We start from the raw sequence: 20,785 nt of genomic DNA, 5'->3' as shown, positions 1-20,785 counted from the left end.
AAATAAATATTAAAAAGAGTCTTCAATGAAAAGTAATAAAAATAGAAATGAATGAATAGTATTGGTACACTACGGCTTGATACGGACGGTACTGGTACGGCACCGGTATTTGAGGGTAAAACCCGATGAATACCGGTGCCGAACGGATACCGAAAATACACTCAGTTTGGTAAATTTGATACCGATACCGAAAATACACTCAGTTTGATAAATTTGATTTTAATTATGTTTATTTCAAAGTTTTATAGTAGACACTAGACAGTTGGATAAGACAAATATGTGGTTAAGATGTTGTCATCTGACCCAAGTTGGGATGAATGGAATGGGTTAGGGGTCGTTATCAATCGTAGGCCGAAAAAAGCTTGTTGATGTACCCATGTCAAAATTTGTCATTTTGTGCCATCATTATATCTGTATCCTCTTTGGGAGCGAAATCAAGAGTTAACTGCTATTTTTTTCTGTGGTTTGGTGGAAAATGTCACCTCCGTAAAAAAAAAATATTTACGCTAGTTCCGTCCTTAACATTTTTGAAACGTACCATTTCAGTCCAAAAAGATAACGCCCCGTTAAAAACTTCGAGGACGGAACTGGCGCAAATTTGTTTTTTAGACTGAAATGACATTTTTCACCAAACCATACGGACGAAAATGACAGTTAACTCAAAATCAAATCAAATGTAGACCCATGAGTTTCTTCAGTGCCAACCCGTATAATAAGTTCTCTTAAACCCAAACATATTGTCATATAAATAGACCGTGGAAACAAAGAAACATATTTTTATTCATTGATGTATCGTTTATTTATTAAAAGTTTTGTGCAAAAACATGCGTTGAAAGATGATTTTCTTTAAAGAAGCATGTGAAAATGGAATTGTGTAAGACCGTGGGGCTTGGGTTAGGGCTTGGGTTGGGCATTTGGTGACACGTGTAAAGAGAGCCAGCTCACTGCCTGGTTACGTGTCCGCGGGGTATGGCGGGGCATGGGTTGGGCTTGGGTTGGGTGCACCGCGTGGCAAAAAGTTTTTTTTAAAAAAAAATACAAAAAATTTATAAAAAATCACACATTTATAAAAAAACCTACAACTTCATTAAAATTTTAAAAATTACATAATCCTAAAAATTACATAATTTCTAAAAATTACAAAATAAAAAAAACCTAGAGCGTTAAAAAAATTTCAAAAAGGTCGATCTTGTCGAACGCCTTGTTTTCCTTGCCTCGAAACTCTATGTTCGCCACCGCCACCCGGTCCTCGTGGCTTAACTCGCCACCGGGAACGGCTTCGTAGTAAGCCTTGAAACGCTCGAGCTTGGGCCGTAGCTCGCGCCATTTATGTTGGCACGCGTTGAGGTTGTGGCGGTCGTTACCGATGTTATGTCGGTAGGCCGCGAATGCTTCGGCCCAATATTTTGTTTGGCCCGCTGGGCGCCCCTTCATAGCGTCGACGACGCTAGTGACGAGTGCCATTTCTTCTTGACGAGTCCAGGATGCCATAGTGGTGTTGGGTTCGTGGGATGGGGGGACCAGCGGGTTCAAGACAGTGGGTAGCCGGTGGGGTTTTGGTTCGTGGGATGGGGGGACTAGTGGGGTTGGGGTTGCAATATATAGGCCTTTGGGGGACCCGGGTGGCGGTTATAGAAGATGTGGAGATGGGGGGACCAGTTTGAATTTTAAATTTCAAAATTTTAAAACAACCGTCTGACGTGGCGGGTGACCCAATGAGATTCAGCCAGCTCGCTTCGCCATACCGCCCCACGCCCGGCTTGAAAGCCAAGCCCCAAGGGGCCACGCCCCAACCCAAGCCCCATACCCGACGGCCTAATTGGGGAGGTGATAAATACATAATATTTTTGCATTTTATATATTGAAAAATAGTTCTTTAAGAATGTTTTGATCGAATGTGTAACCGATCGTTTCAAAAGATGAATACCATAGAAAACTATAGAATGTAATGTCTTTTCAATTTCTATTGTTGATAGAAAAGAGTAACTTATATATATAAAGTTTTTAACATTGAATAGTGTATTTGGTTTTATTTTTAGCAAATGACGATGGTAATCTAATATTAGCTACACGTATATGGTAGCGTATGTCGATTAAAATATTAAACGATAAGTATTTCTCAAATAGGAAAATGAAAGTTGCATCTATCTATTATACTAAAGCAAAATAATGGTTGACTATTTGACCATGATGTGGCAACTCTCTTTGGCCAGAGAATTGGAATTTTAGGCGGCATTTTCTTTCTCTCTCTTCTCCTTCACTTTCACGAGCGCCTAATTTGTTCCATAAATTTGAAATCAGTTTTCTTTCCATCTTAATTCCAATAAAAAACCCTAATCAAAGCTTATTTCACCGTCGATCTTTCTGTTGGTTCTCTTCCCTTTTCTTCAAACCCTAGAATTGATTGTTCTTTCTTGAGGCTTGATCTAGAGCTCGAATTGATTGTTCTTTGTTTTAGCCAAACCATTCACAACCCTAATTTTCATCTATCTCCTATTCGTGTAAGCGATGATGACTATTGAATAAACCCTAGATGATGGCGATTGAAGAAACCGAACAACCCAGGTAACTTTTTCGTCGATCTTTAATGTTCTCCACATAAGTATTTTTGATGATTCGTGTTGAATTATGAAAATGTATAATTTATCGATTAGGCTTATTGTTTTTATCTGATTTCGTTTTTTAGCTTTGTAAGATTACGATCAAGCATTGTTTACTTTATCGATTAGGGATATTTTGTTAGCCCCTTCTCGCTATTGATACTACAAATATAATATTCCACATTTTTATCAATTAGGGTTTTTATATTAGTTTTCGTTGTTGATTATGTCTAATTTTTTGGTTTAAACCCCTCTTCTCTTTGTTCTGGAGTATTCGGTAGTTTTCGTAAACCAATAACTCTGAAGATTGTGTGCGGGTGTTTAGGATTATTGTTTAATATTTGATTTGTACACCTCTGTTTGTGGAAAAGCTCAAATGCTTTAGTCAAAGACTCTATTGTATGTTTTTAGAGGAGGAAAGATAATGACATATGTATTCTATTTATTCAATAACTTGATTGATTACATTTTTTAAACTAATTTGATGTTTCAATAGTTTCAAGCTTAATTCATATATGTTTGTGTGTGTCGGATGTATTCAGTTTATGGAATAAGTTGATTAAATAGATTTTAAACTATTTTAATGTTTCTTTAGTTTGAAGCTTAAGTAAGTCACATTTGTGTACAACGTATCTATTAAATTTACCGAATAACTTGATTGATTGCGGTTTTAAAAATTGTTGTAAACGAATATGTTTTCTTCTTATTCTTTGATGCTGGTGGTCTAGGGTTTCTCTGTGACCATGACGGCTGCGGGTGTAGGTTCCACTGGTGATGTCCAGACGATTTTGATGTTTCAGCATGTAGTAAGTGGTTCGATTTTGATGGTAACGATTGGGATTAAGGGTTTATGTTCTAGATATTTTCAATTTTTTTGTGCGTACTAAAGGCCCCCAATTTTTAAGGGTTTTCAAGTTTTGTTGTTAATTTCTGCAGTGAAAGAAGAAGAAATCAATAGATTTTCCAGCGGAGAAAGGAAAAGTGATCATCTTATGCTTTGTGCATAGACGGGGAACGAAAGCTTTATTAAACACTTCTAGGTATGTAATTTTCCCAATTTCTCTATAAATCTTCTTTATGTGTTTGGTTTAGTAGAAGTTTTGCTTAATTTTATTGGTATTTTACTTTGCTGCCAGTAATTAATTAAATTACTAGGATGGATGTGGATAGTTTCATTCTAAAATTATGAAAATCATCATTTAATTTTTGTAGGAAGTCAAACTATTACTAAATATGTTTAAAACACATATTTCTATAGTCTTTTTACACTGGTTGTGGAAATTATAAATGGGCAAAGTGTGATCGACGATATGTCCCCTACATATGTAACAATGATTATGGGTCATAATAACTTCTGCGTATGTAACCTATTTTTCAAATAATAGAGGCGTTCCGATGTTGCAAATCAGTTTTGTATTATGATATAGCAGAAAGTTGAATTGTTGTATGTGTAGAAAAAATTGTTGGCATGATTTTTTTTTATATATGATTGGTCCTAGAGTTGAGGTGGGTTCAAGTTTGATTTTTGAAGACGAAGTTGTTGTGTGTTCAAAAAGAGGTTGCATTGTTCCCTACGAAGTTGGTGTTTAACAAAAATAATGTTATTTATTTCACACAATCTAAGGTGGGGTTGCAGTCCAAAGCGATTAAATGGCTTTTTAGTATTTACTCATTTTGATTAACATATTTTTGTTTTTACTTTTTTACAGGAAGTGATTATGCCAATGGATAAGAAGCAGAAGTTTTTGGGATCGGATACTTCGGATTATGAAAAAGTGATCGACTTTGATGTATGTTCAGAGAGTACTAGAAATTTTAAGGTTGTCTTGTGCAAAAGTGCTGGTAAAAGAATATGTTTAGGGAAGACTAAAATAGGGTTGAATTATGGGAATGGAATGAATGTAGGATGATGGTCAACTCGATATCCGTGTCGGATGAAAAAAACAAGTGGGAATGGTTGGGGGAGGCATCTGGTAAATTCTCTCTGGGTTCGGTGAAAAGGTTTCTAATCGCCAATGAAGATTATAGTTCGAACCAGGTGATGAATTGGTGCAAATGGTTACCGGCGAAGTGCAACATATTTATTAGGGGGTTGCTCTTAATCAGCTTTCAACTAGATCAGCTCTGCAGCGGAGGAACATTATGGTAGAGGACGGCACCTATGCATTATGAAGTAAAGATATTGTTTTCATGTTTTGATGACAATCCAAATTTGACTAAGAGGAAAATCGAAGCTGGAGTTTACTGCAGGATAATCGAAACAAGAGCTGGATTGTTGGAGATAGGAGTTTGCTGGCTTCTTCAGCAACCATGGCGATAGGAATGTTTTTAAGTAAGTTTTTTTATCTTTTTTTTTTTTTGCATTTCATCTATATATTTTTAACTATGTATAGAAATGCAATACTTTATACTATTTTATTGTTAGTAACAAATCAAATTTATGCATATAGCAAGAAAAGGTTTGGATGCGGCTGCACATGATCAACAATGCATGAAGGGACTGGTATGTACACTGTATATGTTTACCATTTTTATCTTGTAATTCATAACGAGTTTAGACATTTGGATTGTGATTTATACTATGTATAAGATCACCCATTAATAGCCCAATACGTGTCTCTGACATATTTTTTCTTATTATTAATTCTGATTGTTAGACCAATGGAGGTCCTTACCAGAACCGCGCAACAGTTACAGAGGGCGTGAAAGAGGCAGAGGATCCGGGGTAGTTTTTTCGAACTTCTTATTCATTTTAGTGTATTTTGTAAGAAAGGGTATATTCGTCAATTCAGTTTATAGGTTCTTGAGTCTCGACGATGCAGGGAACGAGTGAATTAACTAGGGATATAAAGACACTTTTGGGAGTTTTTGTGTTAGTGACATAAATGGGTTGGCTAACGAGTCAAAATGATTCAGGTCAGTGGATATAAAGACACTTTTGGGCGGTTTTCTATATGTTCAAACTTTTTGACCCGTTTAACTTTCAATTGATTTGTCCGTCATTTTGCTCCTTGACACGTTAGATTTCTAAAAAGGTTTACCTAATTTCTAACAAGATGGTTTGTGTGATAACTATTGAAGAAGGTTAATATTACTTTTAACCCATTCAATTATGATAATATTATTTGAGAAAGGGTCGAAAGTCGCCCATGTGCATTTAAGGCTCATGCCTTGAAATTAGTATAAATTTTTGCAACACTAATTATTTTAGTATTCTGGGTTGACCCAACCTGACCCATTTTGATGAGCACAAAACTATTTTTTTTGACCCGACCATTTTACCATGAGTTTTATGATTGCATGTATTTTTGCCATCTTTTCTTCAGCCACCATTCACACATTCCAACACAAAGAAACTTCAGGAGCAGATTGTCAACTAAAAAGTGAAGTTGCTATCATGGTTAAGTGGTGAAGCTCACTCTTTGCTTAAAGGGGTAAGTCACTTAGTCATGATTAACCTCTTACTATGCACGTTAATCGCTAGAACTATTTAAACTTCATGTGTTTATATACGACAATTGTTGCAAAAGGACCCGACGCTAAGGCTTGGAAGCTGGACTTGAGGTTGTCATGATATCAAAAATCATAAATGGGTCAAGGAAATAACAAGTGAATCTTAAAGAAGATGGGTATAAATTTCAAAGCGGACTAGACTTACTTTATCAACAATAGAGATGGACAGCAGATTTCTACTCAGGTTAGGGTATCCCCTATTTTAATCAAGTCAATGTACGCATCAAGTTCAAAAAGAAGAACTGTTTGTTGGAAAATAAATTTTTTGAAAGTAAAATAAAAAGTCAACGTTTCTTTTTTCAATAATATTTTGATTTTGTTTGAATGGGTAGTTAATAAGGCCATAGGCGATGGTTGGTATGGTTTAGGATTTGGAGAGTGAGATCTTACAGTGGACGTGTGGAGTTACATATGCAATTTGTTTAGTCCAGAGTAGTGAACAATTGGGCTTGTGACATAAATGGTAAAATCAAGTTAGAAGATGTTGGATTTGACTGGTAAATCCATTTAAGAGGTACATAAATGTTAAGAGCAAGCAAAATAGATGGGTTGGGTAACAGACTAACAGGTTAAAATGAGTTTGCGTCAATACGGCTAAATTTTTGTTCTGGGCTGAAGTGAGAATTATGAGTTTTATACATTTGTTTATCCCTTCTTTTTAGATAAGTTGAACTTTTGGCATTTTCTTTTTATTAGGTATGTTTATTTTTATTATTTTTATAAAAATAACCATATCCTTAATATTTTACCTTTTGTATGATATTATTCTTTTTTCTCTAAATATCATCTCTGTTATATAACGAGCCCCTCCTCACTATGCTTCAAATACTCATTAGGTATGTTATGTGTCTATTATTTCATTATCTTCAAAGTTCACTTATATTTAAGACTTGGGAAACCTGTAACCGTAGATTTGAGAGGCAAAGTATACGAGTATGTTTTTTTTTTATTTTTTTTATTTTTGTAAGTATTATAAATTTCTGTGTTCAAGTGGATTGTAAACCTGCCAACATATTTACTAATGCAAGTCGTAAAAGTAACACCCTAAAGAGCCACGAATTGCCTGATTTTTTTTCATTCTTATATATAATAAGTATCATAACTTAAGAATAATTATGAATTTATTATTTTTTAAATAGTTCTTTTACTGTTTGTGTTTACTTAAAGGTTAGATGGGCTCTCGAGTGGAAACAGGCGCTGACCTAGGATGAAGTTGAGGATGAGGTGCATCTAATTTTGGGGCTGCTGCATATTACGCATCGTAAGGACGAGTTGGACAGGTTGGGTTGGCTGTACTGATGAATGTTGGCGGAGTTCACATTAAAACAAATCAGATTTTATTTTCCTAAGGGTCCAAATAATAATACGGGTCATAATGGGTTCTACTGGAATAAGATTGCAGTTCCAAAAGTTAGTTGTTTTGTTCAGGTAGTGGTCAACGACAACATTCCAACGGCTATGGACCTTGTGGTGAGGGTCGTTGAGATGGGAAATGTCCCATGTATGGTATACGGGAGGAGACTGCAGATCATTTACTTGCAGGTTGTGTAAGTCCTACAACGATATGTTGGAGCATGCTCTTAAAATGAACAAACCAGCAAAGGAGAACCCTATTATCTATGTGTTTTTCTTAATGACCATTTGGAAGATGTGTATGTGTCGAAATGACAAGGTTTTTAGAGGAAAAGTATGTCCTGATGCAAAAATTTTGTTAGAAGGAAAAGTCTATTCTTGATGACCATTTGGAAGATGCGGACGCGTCAAAGTGCGGGTCTGTCCTTCAATAGGTGGAGCAATTTTGATGTTGGTTTGTGACGTTCCTGCGGGTTTTAGCATTATTATTATTATTTTGGGTTATGTACGTTTATTTTTGTGTTTTGGGGTTGTATGCTCTATCTTAGCTTCTGGCTAAGATGGAGTTTGTGAGGTTCTTAAATAAATTTATCTCCTTTGATTGGGCAAAAATAATGTTATACAGTTTTATGTCTGTTATTAATTATTAATTAATTAATTCTAAATGTATATATTTTATTTGTTCACCCTCCTCGGACTCTACCTTAGGTTTGCTATTGGTGGGATAAACTGAGTATGATGATGATATATTTTATTTCTTGTAAACAGTTGGTGAGTTGGGATCAGCAAGCATGTGTTAATTTTTTTGGAAAAGGGGTATACAAGCAAGGTGACAAATGGTAGTGTCAATTATACTTGTAGAAGCCTCGACCTTGAGAATGCTATGATTGGTGCTTTGGTAGGTAATTTGCTATTTTAAAAGATTTATTTGATTGGTCTTCAATGTTATTTTATTTGCAAGTAATTTGCTATTTTAAAAATTGGATCGAAGGTAGCCCCTTTTGGCTTTCACAAGTTTGATGTGTGTAGATGGAGTTCACAGTTTAACCCATTTACCTATGAATTGTCTAAAAATTTTAAAAGAACTATCGAATGAGTAAAGTTTAAAAAATTGTGTGAATTATCGAATGATAAAAAGTTTAAAAAGTGTCCAATTTTTTTAAAAAGAATTGTTGAATGAGTAAACTTTTAACCACTTGCTTTCACAAGCTTGATGTGTGATGAGTGGCTTATTTATGTTTGTGAGTTATAATTTTACTTTAACTTTTTTTCCTTATTTAATGTAAAATATGTGATTTTACACACTTATGTATATTATATAATGGATTCTAAACACACCGGAGTGATTTAAGGTATTTTGTTTCTTAAAACGATATGAAAATGGTTTTGATATTATTGCCGGTTAAAATTTGTTTATTTCTTTATCAAGGGTTAAAACACGAGATGGAGTAAAGCTCCTAATACTTGACAACGACGGTAAACCGACTAATAAAACAACTAACGTTATTTATAAAGAGATCTTCAATGAGTTGTGATTTTTTTGTTCTATTCATGCATTTCAATTATTTCGTGTACTCTCTAACATTTTTGTTAATATCTCAACGTATATAAATTATAATTTTACTTCACAATTTTAAAGGACTTAGTTTTCATGTTTAGCCACCCGTGTGTTACACGGGTACTTAGACTAGTGTTTGTATATAAGTGAGAGTAGTGACATGTGTACTCTAAACCTATGCTACGTGGGTGATAAAGTGATCACCGCCCTTTTTATATTTTTAACTAGAGTAAACTGCAATTTTACACCATGAGGTTAGCGGTCATTGGCATGTCTACCCCCTAAGGAAATAATTACAATTTTACCCCCACTGTTTGACCTTATGTCGCACTTTTACCCCCTGGCGTCAAAATGGGTAACAGAACTGTTAAGTCTAAGTTGAAATGACTATATTACCCTTACATTTTACCCCCCAACATTCCTGTTAAGTCGCACAATTACCCCCCACTGGTAAATTACTAATTTGTCCTTTTCTATTACCCCCTGTACTTTGTGCTAACACACAACATTACCCCCTGAAATTTACAAAACCCTTCCCGCCAAAATCAAATACCTGTTCTTTGATCTAAAACCTAACAAGCAAATACCTGTTCTTTGAACACGTAATCTGAAACGTAACAATCATACCTGTTAAAAAATCTAAAACCTAACAAGCAATGACTCCAAAACTGGTAAATTACTAATTCTGAACCTGTTCTAACAATTTTACATTTATATGCAATCAGTTATTTCTATAAGGAGTGTATACATGATCAACCAGGGTGTGTTCTATGGCTGGTACAATTTGCAACACATAAGTGTGCTGCTAATGTGAACTTATGGCACTGTTGAGTATGCTGCTAATGTCAACATAATGAGTGTAAACAAGCTGCAAATGCATACAATCAAACAAGCTCCAAATGCATACAATCAAACAAGCTGCAAAACATAATGAGTGTGCTGCTATTTCATTCACACTGATTAAGCACACCCTGCAAATGCACATGATTAAACACACTGATTAAGCACATGATTATGCCCAAACTGTGACCAACCTACAACCAGTGTGTGTTATGCCCAAACTCTGTTCAACTTATGCCTACAACCTGCAAATGCACATGAGTGTGCTCCTAATTTTTATCAAACATAATGTCAACAAAAGCTAAATAAGCTAAGTTAGGTTAACCTACATATTACACAAAAGGTTCGATTAAGTTAAGTTAACCTACATATTACACGTAAGCTAAATAACATCCATCCGCTCAACTCTCCGGTGGTAGATGGAAGTTGAGGACAGGCCTCCCAAACACGGAGACCACCAGGTGGAGCACCAAAGATGAGCTTGATAAGCTCATCGTCAGGTCAACTGTAGAAAAACCAACAGTGAACCAAATCAGACCCTAAACCCTGTTTTATAACATGATAATGACTAAATCTGACACTGATTAACTAACATTGGCCGATTATACCTTTGGTGTTGCGGATGATATAGCGGATTATCCAAAATACCGGCATTTCCACTGAGAATGAAGCTAGCGGCTGTGGTTGTTGTGATCCGACGAGGAGAAGAATGATCGGAAGAGGAGATGTCCCCGTCGCCGGAGAGACACGGATCGCCGGAGAAGAAGGTAAGGTCGATGGTGGGAAGGTTGGGGGGTAATTATGCGGTGGTATGATTCTTATAGGGGGTGGTGTATCAAATAAGCTTGACATAAGAGCAAAATGACATTTATACCCTTTGACCATCAGGTTATTATGTTGACTGGTTACCCATTTTGACGCCGGGGGGTAAAAGTGCGACATAAGGTCAAACAGTGGGGGGTAAAATTGCAATTATTTCCTTAGGGGGGTAGACATGCCAAAGACCCCTAACCTTAGGGTGTAAAATTGCAGTTTACTCTTTTAACTATGATACGTGAGGCTAGTTACACGTGCACACTATATGTTTTTCACATCCTTAAGTTAGTCATTGCCCCGATTGCATCCCTTGAAAATTTGGTTAAACCCTTCCTTCGCACCCCTGAAAAATATTTTCTGGGTCCGCCACTGACTTCGTGAGCAACTCCACGCTGAAGTCTCAAAGGCATGAACCACGCCTAGGGGTGCAGTGCTTCACACGTGGCCACAACGCCACATCGGTTTGCGCATGAGCTTGTGGTGACCAAGTTGTCGAGCTTTATCATACACCTTTGTGTTACTTATATATATATAGTTTTGTTTTTCACGTATGTACTGTTAGTGATTTGTGTTATACAAATAAATATATAGGTCATGTTTACATTTATATTATCGAGTTAGATAACTTGTACAATTAACACTCATAAGTATGTAGAAATAATTGAGATATAACACCTACATTAAATTATGATTAGATTATTTTTGGTCGTTTAATGACAACAAAAGAGCTAACGTAGATCAATCCACTATCATGATCACTTTTCAAAATAATTAAATGCCCTACTTTAAAAAACATTGCTCCATTAATCAATGAAAACTGTTTGCTTACGCCAGGGGTGTGGCTTGGCGCCCCCCGCCACATCACCAACTTTAGCGTCCCGGGGCGCCATCAACCACCCCGTGCTTGTTAAAACTTAAAAGGGGGGCGCTATGGATTCTCCGCCATGGTGCTAAAGAGCGTTAAAAGTGTGTGCAGGTGGAGCCCACCTATTTTCAACCATTTTTTTTAAAATTTTGTTTAATATGGGGCTTTAAACTATTGCATGCAAGTTAAAGGGGGGGTTCTAAAGCTCTCCATATGATGTGGCGCCTAGGTGAATCTGACGTGGCGTTATAAAGCCCCTAGAGACTTTATACCACACTCTCCAGCCTTATTATGGATATAATAATAATAATAATTTGTACATGTTTATATGGCTTGGAAAATAATAAAGAATGTATAAAAGCTTGTTGCATTGTGGGTGGTCCATGAATTTTAATACATACTGCAAGGTTCATGTTGTATCCTACCATAGAATTGTAGATAGGTACATGAATACCTCAAATTCTCAATCAACATAATTGCAAGTCGTATTTATTTAGTAGTTAATGAAATTATAAATTACCTCCTACTCTTTCACTTATTAAATATGAAAGTAATGAGGGTTCCAGCTATGGTAGATCTTGTTAAGATGTTTCGCTGGACTTTGACAAGTGTGTATTATTTGTTTGATCTGGATAGAGTAGTTTCAAGACACTAAGCCGTTAAACTGAGACTTGCTCATGTATTAATTTGATTACAAGCTAATAAACCGTTACAAGAGCATTCACATCTCATTCTGCATTTTTATGTGAGTGGATTCTGCATATTTTAAAAAAATGGTTATGAGTGGAGTAGAGATAAAATTTTACTGTTTACTTGTATATTTGGAGGACACTTTTCACCCCTATTTAATAAAATAGAAAAAAATGTAATGATTTTTAGTGTAATTATAGGAATGGAGACGTGGGAAGTGATGTGAATGCTCTTAGTTTTAGTCCACCGTGCATTACGCCAGAGAGATTCTCTCTTGTGGCGGCGCAAGCCCCTGCCACAGGCAGCAGGTGGTATGGTTTCCTTGGGAACGCCGTTAGCCAAATTCTGACGACAGCGTGGACCCGACTAAGACAACATAGTCTAACCATAGTGGGGTTAGGGCCCTCTGTTAATTTGAGAGGGTGTGAGATCTCTCTTTCAACTATTAAAGTTTCTTACTGTTCAAAAAAAAAAAAATTAGAGTACAAAATGTTAAAAAGATGAACTTTATAAATGAAGATAATGATGGTGCATATGATTAAATTGGTTCCTAGGCAAAAGACCAAAAATGAATAGTAATTGTCACAAGAATCTTGGACATTGTCATAGTTGATGATCAAATTATTAAATTAGTGAAACCGATGGTTTTGGACGGTGGACAAAATAGAGATTTTCCCTTGATTCTCTCATAATTATTTACAACTTGAACAATTATTAAACATTAATAATTTATTTATTCATAGTTGTCTTCATTTTTATTGGATGTCGACTTTTTTTAAGATTTGATTCGAAATTTTCACGTCTATGTATTTTATATATGATAAGTTTAGACGAGTAACTAGTATTTAAACAATTGCGCTACAAAACCTCCTAATGTACAAACAATATTTATTTTTTCTATGTTAATCATTGCATTATATATTTATTTAATTTTTTTCAAAAACATCGATGGTAAATGTTTTGATGATTGGATCTATGGTACCCTTAGCAATGACGATCCATCGATTCTAACAACCAACCGATCTTAAAAATGAATGGTCGACCCAGGGAGGAGGCAAGATCGGCAAGCTTTCACCGATTTGGTCCGTATTCTAAAAAACTTATCGATTCGTTTATGCTCAATCTGTTAGCTAGTGACCGAACTAACTACACGATTTAACCGGTCGTGCCAAACTCATTACATTAGACATGACTTAGTATTATAGATCATCTCTCACTCACACACACATATGTTAAAATCAATACTCAGTATCAATTACGTTGAAGCTAGACATTATCTGATTCATAAATCTAAATAAATAAAATCTTCAAACATTATAAAAACATAACAATCAAGGCAATTTATTCTTTTATTAAAAAATGTATTATGAAACTATTTTGGTTTTCCTCTTTCTCTATCTTTATTTGGTTGATATACACAAGATTGTTAAATATATAATAAACTATTTTCATGTTTAACACTTTCTCTAAGCCAATGCATAACTACTTCAACAACATGTTTTAAAGAATAACACCCCTTTTAATCTTACTTCTAAATCTATATATTTACTTAGTAGACTTAAAGTATTAACATCACAAGAAAGATGGACATCTTTTCAACACGTTGACACTGCCAGACTACAAACCTTCGGTACTCCTTTAACTAGATAAGAGATGAAATAAATTATCATACAAAATTTAGAGTTGCTACCTTGTATGTTGGGAAAAGTTGATGGAAAACTACTATAACCTTTTTATCAATGGTCGGTGGCTTTTGCCATCCAACCATTTTACCCTTCAACTATAGTATAATGTTAAAAATAACCTTTTACTTTCTAAACGACTTATTCTATCTCCAATTTTGGTATAATGTCAAAGTTAACCCTCTACTTTGTAAACTAATTTCTTATGTTTTTATTTCTAAGTACGTGTCAGTATAAATTCGAGTTCATCTATGTTTTAACATGATAATTGTTTGGAATTGAGTCGGGTCAATTATAAGATGTGTTTATTTTTATGTGTGTTTTGAGTTGGACTACGTTCTGATGTAAATTTTTTGGCAACAAATCGGTCAAACATAATACGTTGTTATTCAATGGTATAAATTTGAGTTAAAATACGTTTTGACATAAATTTAGTTCGGAAACAAGTCGGGTCAATTGTAGCCTATATTTTATCACTCCGCGTACGGCGCTGCCGCACATGTTTATTCATGTACGTTTTGAGTTGGTCTATATTTTGACGTAAATTTTGTTTAGAAAAAAGTTGAGTCAAATGTAACACATTTTCATTCAACGGTTTGAATTCGGATTACTCTACGTTTCAACGTAAATTAAATTCGAAAACGAATCGGTTTACGTCGCGTACGGTGGCGCCCCGCAACGCGCGACTGGTAAAAGAACTAGTGTCTATTAAAAACAAAACTATTAAATGGTATATATTATAAATTATTATATTGATGTACTTTTGTAAGTATTACGCAGTGATGGGTTGATCATTTTGCAAAAGAGGTCGGCAGCTGTGTTTTTTTTAATTAATATGAGAACTTAAGATAAAGACTAGTTGATCCACTGATCCACATAAGTACTGTATTATGATAACGATAAGCACTTGTTGTTCATTATTAAATTAATTCTTTTTGATCTAATTGGCTAATATTTATTATTTAAACAAGATGCAAGTTTTTTTATGTGGTCAAGCAATAATTCAATTCCTAACCATGATACCAAGTTTTGGTTATTATTTTTTATATTATTTATGTAAACCGACTTTCTAGGGATGCATGGGTGCAAATCTGGTGCACAAATTTGTGACCTTTAGTCACATGAAAACAACTTTACCGTTGCTCTCTTTGTGATTCACCCTTGAGAATGATTGACAATGTTGTCTTACACGATTTTGACCAATTCTTCATGTTTGTAAATCAAAATCACACTTCCTTTACTTCTCTCCATTTCAATGTCGATGCCACTTAACACCCCCCCCCCCCTCAAAGTTCTGGAAGTTTTCCTTTTTGTGACTCAAAGATATCACCTTTCACCTTTTGATCAACTCAATTTAGTTTAAACCCTCAATTTAGTTCAATGGTTTAAGTGGCTCCCAAAGTTCACATGTAAGTTTATTTCACCATAAACTCCCATTTTATGTCAACTAGTTTTTTTACACGTCGCGCGTTGCGGCGACGTTGTACGCGTATAGACGACAATTAACCCGACTCATTTATGAACTAAAGCTACATTGAAACATAGCGTAATCTGAATTCATACGTATGAAAAGTCGTTGTACGCGTATACTGTTGAATGAAAATGTATTTTATTTGACTCGACTTGTTTACAAACAAAATTTACGTCTAAACGAAGACCAACTCAAATCGTAGATAAAATAAACACGCGTGTATGGGTCGTACGCGATGGGATGAAGTATAGACATCGACCCGACTCATTTCCGAACTAAATTTACGTCGAAACGTATAATAACTCAAATTTATATTCTCAAATGAAAACGTATTATATTTGGCCTAATATCTTTCCAAACAAAATTTACGTCAAAACGCACCTAAAAACAGTACATGATATAATTGACTCGACTTGTTTCCAAACCAAAATTACGTTAAAGCGTAGATGAACACCAAAATTGTGTTATAGCGTAGACGAACTCGAATTTATACCGAGACATACATAAAAATAAAAATAAAAACGTTGCAAGAAATTAATTTTAGAGTAAATCCCAAACTTTAGTATTTTAGGGGATCAAAGTGACATTTCAAAGTTTAAGCACTAGTTTTGATACTATTGCAATGTTCGGGGCAGAATAAGCATTATAAATCAAACAAATTACCACAAATCACTGCATAAATTACAAAAATACCACAAACCACTATACAATAATCATATTTTTCTAAGAGTTTTTTTAAAAGATTTTATAATTCTATTTGTATAATAATAATAATAATAATGATAATAATAATAATAATAATAATAATAATAATAATAATAATAATAATAATAATAATAATAATAATAGGTATGTTACAATTACAAATTCCCTTTTTTATAACATGGAATCTTAAAAACTAACCTTATTTTCTTACATATGTGTTACCGATATTGTTTCTACAATCTATAACTTTATATAATTAATTATATGTAAACTTACTTCTCTATGTAACTAACTATGTATGGGGTAATGAATGAACAAAAGAAATGAATGGATGGATAGGGTAATGAAATGGATCATTACTATTCTATGGTCTTGTTTGGTTACCATTGTTGGTAATTTGCGGACTTCAAGTCATAAGTCGGTGAACTTGAGGGATCAATGTTGACAAGTTGGTTAAGTTTCCTAATTATGTTATAATTACATTTGTTAATGTCTTGGCCACCAATGTTAGGGTAAACAAATATAAATCAAGTAAGGGTTAGACATTATTTAGACCAAAGAAAAGAGAGGAAAGAAACCGAGTTATGGTTTGAGTGTTATTGTAATCAAGTTTTTTGAGTTATATTTTATTGGTTATAATAAAAGTTCTTAGAGAGTTATTCCACTTGTGTTCGTGTTATTCGGTTTGATTGTCGATCGGGACTTGAACCATGTGGGAATGGAATGAATCATTACATCGTCTTGTTTGGTAGGAAGGAAAAGACGAAAGAATAAAATCGGCGTTGGTGGCGGTAGTGGGTGGTGGCGGTGGGTGGCCTGGCAACGGTTGGTGGCGGTGGCGGGTGGTCAACGGGGCACCGGTGGTTCAGACATTTGCCTCTGAATTATTAAGCATTATACTGAGTCTGAATGGTTAAGACCACTAATCTGAATTGGTCAGACATTTGCATTTGAACTGTTAAACATATACTAGCTGTAAGTGGTTCAGACCTCATACTGGTTCAGAACTCTTATTGGTTCAACACTTAATCATTCAGAAGTTGCGAAACAACCCCTTAAATTGATTAACTACCATAACTCTTCTTTTGGTAATAAACTAATTAACCAAATTACAAATACAATAGCCACATAATCGAGTACTTACTCAGTACCTACATTATTGATATCTCATTTCAGTGATTTAAAAATGATACAAAATTTATATATGATAAAGCTTAATGTCATTTCAATTTCAATAATTATACGCGTTAAACCAAACGGCCAAACCGTAGTCGGCATTCGGCAAGCTTTCTCCTTCATTATTTATTCTATTTAGCTTTATTACCTTTTCTATTATCTTTCAAAAGAGGGTGGAATGCTCGTAGAAGGTGCTATGATAAGAGAGTAGAATGTTCCTAGAAGGTGCTATGAGAAGGGAGTAGAATGTTTCCTAGAAGGTGCTATGATAATGATATGAGTTAAGGGTTAATTAACTTAGTTATTATCTCATAAAGTTTTAGTGGTTTTTGGAATATAGATAACTAGCGTTTAACCCCTGCATGCGTTACGGGGGTCGTAAAACCATGCTAAGTAGTAAGCAAACGACGATTAAAACCGGCAAAAACGTGAAACAAAAACGCGAATTATACCGTCAAGTGACGTAAAACGTAGGCAAAGACAAACGAAAACTTATACTACAAACGGTATAAAACGTAGACAAAATCAAATTTATATCGAGAAAGCTTTAACTTAAAAAAAAACTTAGACATCCAAAATTGAATTATACAAACTTGCGAGATTGAAAATATAAATGACTTTAATACAATCAAAAGAAACAAACAATAAAATCACTAAATCACTACAAGGCCAAGAAAATAAAAAATAAATAAAATTAAACTCACTACAAGATAACTTTTTTTGAACGAAAAATTTGGATCACCGACAGACCACTGAAGTATCATCGAGCCACCAGCAGAACCACCCGATCATATCCATCTCTACTAGACATAATGTCTATACACAAATTCAGGAGAAAAATTAAACAGTGTTCCTAAGAACATACCCTGACAATGCGGATGTGGGGTCATAAAACCCGATTTGTGCACCTCTACTGGGTATGGATATGCCCATTGGTTTTCTGATAACTGATGGGTTTCTATTATTGGGCTCAGACTAGTGGGCTGGTATCCGCTTTTTGTTTTTTATAATTATATTTTTCTTTTATTTACAAAATCAATAAAATTAATTCATTTTAAATTCCCGCGTAAACCTTGTTTTCAGACTAAACTTGCCTCCTCCCCCAAAAAAACTCAGATCTCTCTCTCAATTTCTGTTATTCTCCAACAAATTCCGGCGCCATTAACACCCACACTTTTCTTCGCTGCATCCACACAATCGGACATTGCTGCGAATCTTCAAAGGTATTATTTTCGCCCAATTTCACTTATTCTAGGGTTAGGGTTCTGATTCGTCATTTGATTCAATGTTTCAGAGGAACAAAATCGTTCTCAGTATCTTTAATTTAATATTAAAGTGTGTAAATTGATTGATTTGATTTAGATTAACCGATTACAGCACAAAATGTCGTTCCGTTTTAGTTCATATCGTTTTCTAGGGTTTTGGTAGTTGTATTGTTATGCATCTGCTACAAATTCAATTAATTAGCATGTGTAATTCAGTAACTAAGGCTTAAGATGTTGATTTGCAGTCCAGTCCAGTCCAGTCTGGTTCTTGATACTTAGTGAGTTAATAACAACCGGTCATGGCGAAATATTACGATATCGATGACATCTTAGCAGATGAAGAGGTTGAAACTTTTTTCGTCTTTTCAATTCTGCATTCACATAATCACATTACTTCATATCGAAAGTTCATACGTCTAAAATGGTGACCGCTTTTCTATAGCTCGTTCCAGCGGTGTTCCTCGAAGCAGTAAACGGAGTTGGTTTACTTCAATCGAATGAAACAAACAGGGTAAGTAAGTTTTAATGATAATAATAATTATCAATTCCGCATGTTGATAACGATAACTGTTTCTAATGCGAATATCGTTGTTGTTACAACAGATAGAACCTAGGTCAAAGGTAGAATTACCGTTCTGGCTCGCTAGTGAACTGCACCTGAGACAGGCAGCATCCGTCAACGTTCCTCCATGTTATAATAAGAAGTAATACGACCGAATTGTGTTTCATGATTTATGCATTTGGCTAATAATATTATAGTCATTCTTATTACTATCGTGTTTCGATGCCAGAACTCGAGAAGAAATTGGGGCTGATGGTGCACACGTGGACTTAAGATCTCGATGCTCGTATTTTTATCAGTTAGGATGCAAGATAGTGCAACTGTGAGTGTTTTTTTATATGGATTTTGTATTTATATTGCTGCAAGTTTCCGCCTTTTTAATTGTGTTTGTTGCTAAACGGTTCAGGATCGGTGACAAAACTATTGGATCTTTACTCTTGGTTGCTTTCCAGATAAGGTATAAGGAAGTTTTGATCAAGGCGCATACATCAGCATCGATACTGGGCCCGAAGTTTTTATCGCTATTAACGAAAGAAGAAACAAAATGTGAGATTTGAATTACCCGTTTTATTTGCTTCCTATTTCTAAACATTTTGAATATAAGAATATAAGTAACTTAAAATCTTGTATATTTCTTGATTTTGAAGTGTATGATGCTGCTAAGTCATCAACTGCGGCATTTAAGAGCTGGCGTATGGGTGGACCGAGGTTTCAAAAGGCTTCTGTTCTTGGTAGAAAGAGGAAACCGATTGGTGAGTAATGTTCATTAGGTGAACCAAGTGCTGCTAATTAGCCGTTAGCCACTGCTCGTGTGGCTCACATGCTTATGGTTGGGTTTAATATTGTTGTAAATCCGAGGAGTTTGGTTTGTCATTCACAGTTCTTGTAAGTTGAGACGATCTGACACGGTGTTGTGTCTGTTTATCTGGACTTTGGTATTTACTGTTGAAGTTTTGTTTCTATCAAATGTATTAATGACATGCTATTGGTAAATTTGACATTGTTAGTCACACAGCTTACAGATTTACAATCTTTATAGGAAATGTATTGATGCGCACATGATACAGAACGAAGCCCAATCCACTATTAGTTGGTCTATGTTGGTTAAGACTTAAGTGGCCTGGTTCGTTATAACGTTTTTGGTCCCAAACTTTTTGAAATTACACGTACGGTTCTTATTGTTCGCTTAATTGTAACACTTAACGGTTTTTGAAATGGATAGAAGCCAACCTCCAACACTTCAGATTCTAGCGTCTGTCCAAATCCAGTAGCTTTCGTATCTGCTCTACATTATCTGGATTTTGACAGGCATCACTTGACGGTATTCTTTGAGTTTTGAAAGTTCTGAGAAATGGAGTTCGTTGAGTTTAGGATTTTTACGATTTAGCGTAGGAGTAAAAGGTGAGAAGTGGATTCTTTTTTAATTTATGTTATGACGTCGTTTTTTGTACTGTTTTATAGTTGAATTAACTCTAATATATGTTATTATGTTGTTGATTTAGTTTTGTTTTTTTGGAAGGCTTTTTAATTTGTTCAATGCTTGATATTACGGATTGGGATGAGCACTCAAGAAGTGGTAAAACAGTGTTCTGTGGTAACAAGTGGATATTGCTCATTACATATATATTTTAACTTTAGTTGGTGACGAAGATCAAAAGTGTTACGACCGAGAGAACACTTCCCATCAAC

The 20,785-nt window shown here is 35.0% G+C and overlaps 1 protein-coding gene and 1 long non-coding RNA gene across 10 annotated transcripts; both read left to right on the top strand.

Annotated features, from left to right (window-relative positions):
• The first annotated feature begins 2,282 nt into the window (after positions 1-2,282).
• Positions 2,283-8,085, top strand: LOC118481170. 7 transcript variants are annotated; one of them, XR_004864655.1, is made up of 10 exons: positions 2,283-2,565; positions 3,329-3,406; positions 3,537-3,640; positions 4,310-4,932; positions 5,051-5,103; positions 5,258-5,325; positions 5,423-5,516; positions 5,927-6,034; positions 6,131-6,297; positions 7,281-8,085. It is a non-coding gene; the product is annotated as an uncharacterized LOC118481170 (long non-coding RNA). The 7 variants fall into 7 exon arrangements; XR_004864652.1 differs by lacking the exon at positions 5,423-5,516; XR_004864654.1 differs by having other exon boundaries at positions 5,423-6,034.
• A 10,247-nt stretch (positions 8,086-18,332) lies between these two features.
• On the top strand, positions 18,333-20,102 carry LOC110872023 (DNA replication complex GINS protein PSF3). Of its 3 annotated transcripts, none has more exons than XM_022120777.2 (7): positions 18,333-18,492; positions 18,780-18,878; positions 18,977-19,045; positions 19,138-19,238; positions 19,326-19,418; positions 19,503-19,642; positions 19,744-20,102. In XM_022120777.2, the coding sequence occupies exons 2-7, from the start codon at positions 18,834-18,836 to the stop codon at positions 19,854-19,856; spliced, it is 561 nt and encodes a 186-aa protein (XP_021976469.1). In that variant the 5' UTR covers positions 18,333-18,492; positions 18,780-18,833; the 3' UTR covers positions 19,857-20,102. The 3 variants fall into 3 exon arrangements, with proteins under 3 accessions (XP_021976469.1, XP_021976471.1, XP_021976470.1); XM_022120779.1 differs by having other exon boundaries at positions 18,335-18,492; positions 18,790-18,878; XM_022120778.1 differs by having other exon boundaries at positions 18,335-18,492; positions 18,785-18,878.
• Positions 20,103-20,785: the final 683 nt, after the last annotated feature.

This window comes from Helianthus annuus, chromosome 8 (genome assembly GCF_002127325.2).
Source record: "Helianthus annuus cultivar XRQ/B chromosome 8, HanXRQr2.0-SUNRISE, whole genome shotgun sequence".
Lineage (NCBI taxonomy): Eukaryota > Viridiplantae > Streptophyta > Magnoliopsida > Asterales > Asteraceae > Helianthus > Helianthus annuus.
The sequence above is the reverse complement of the archived record's forward strand: the minus strand, read 5'-3'. Positions and strand labels throughout refer to the sequence as shown.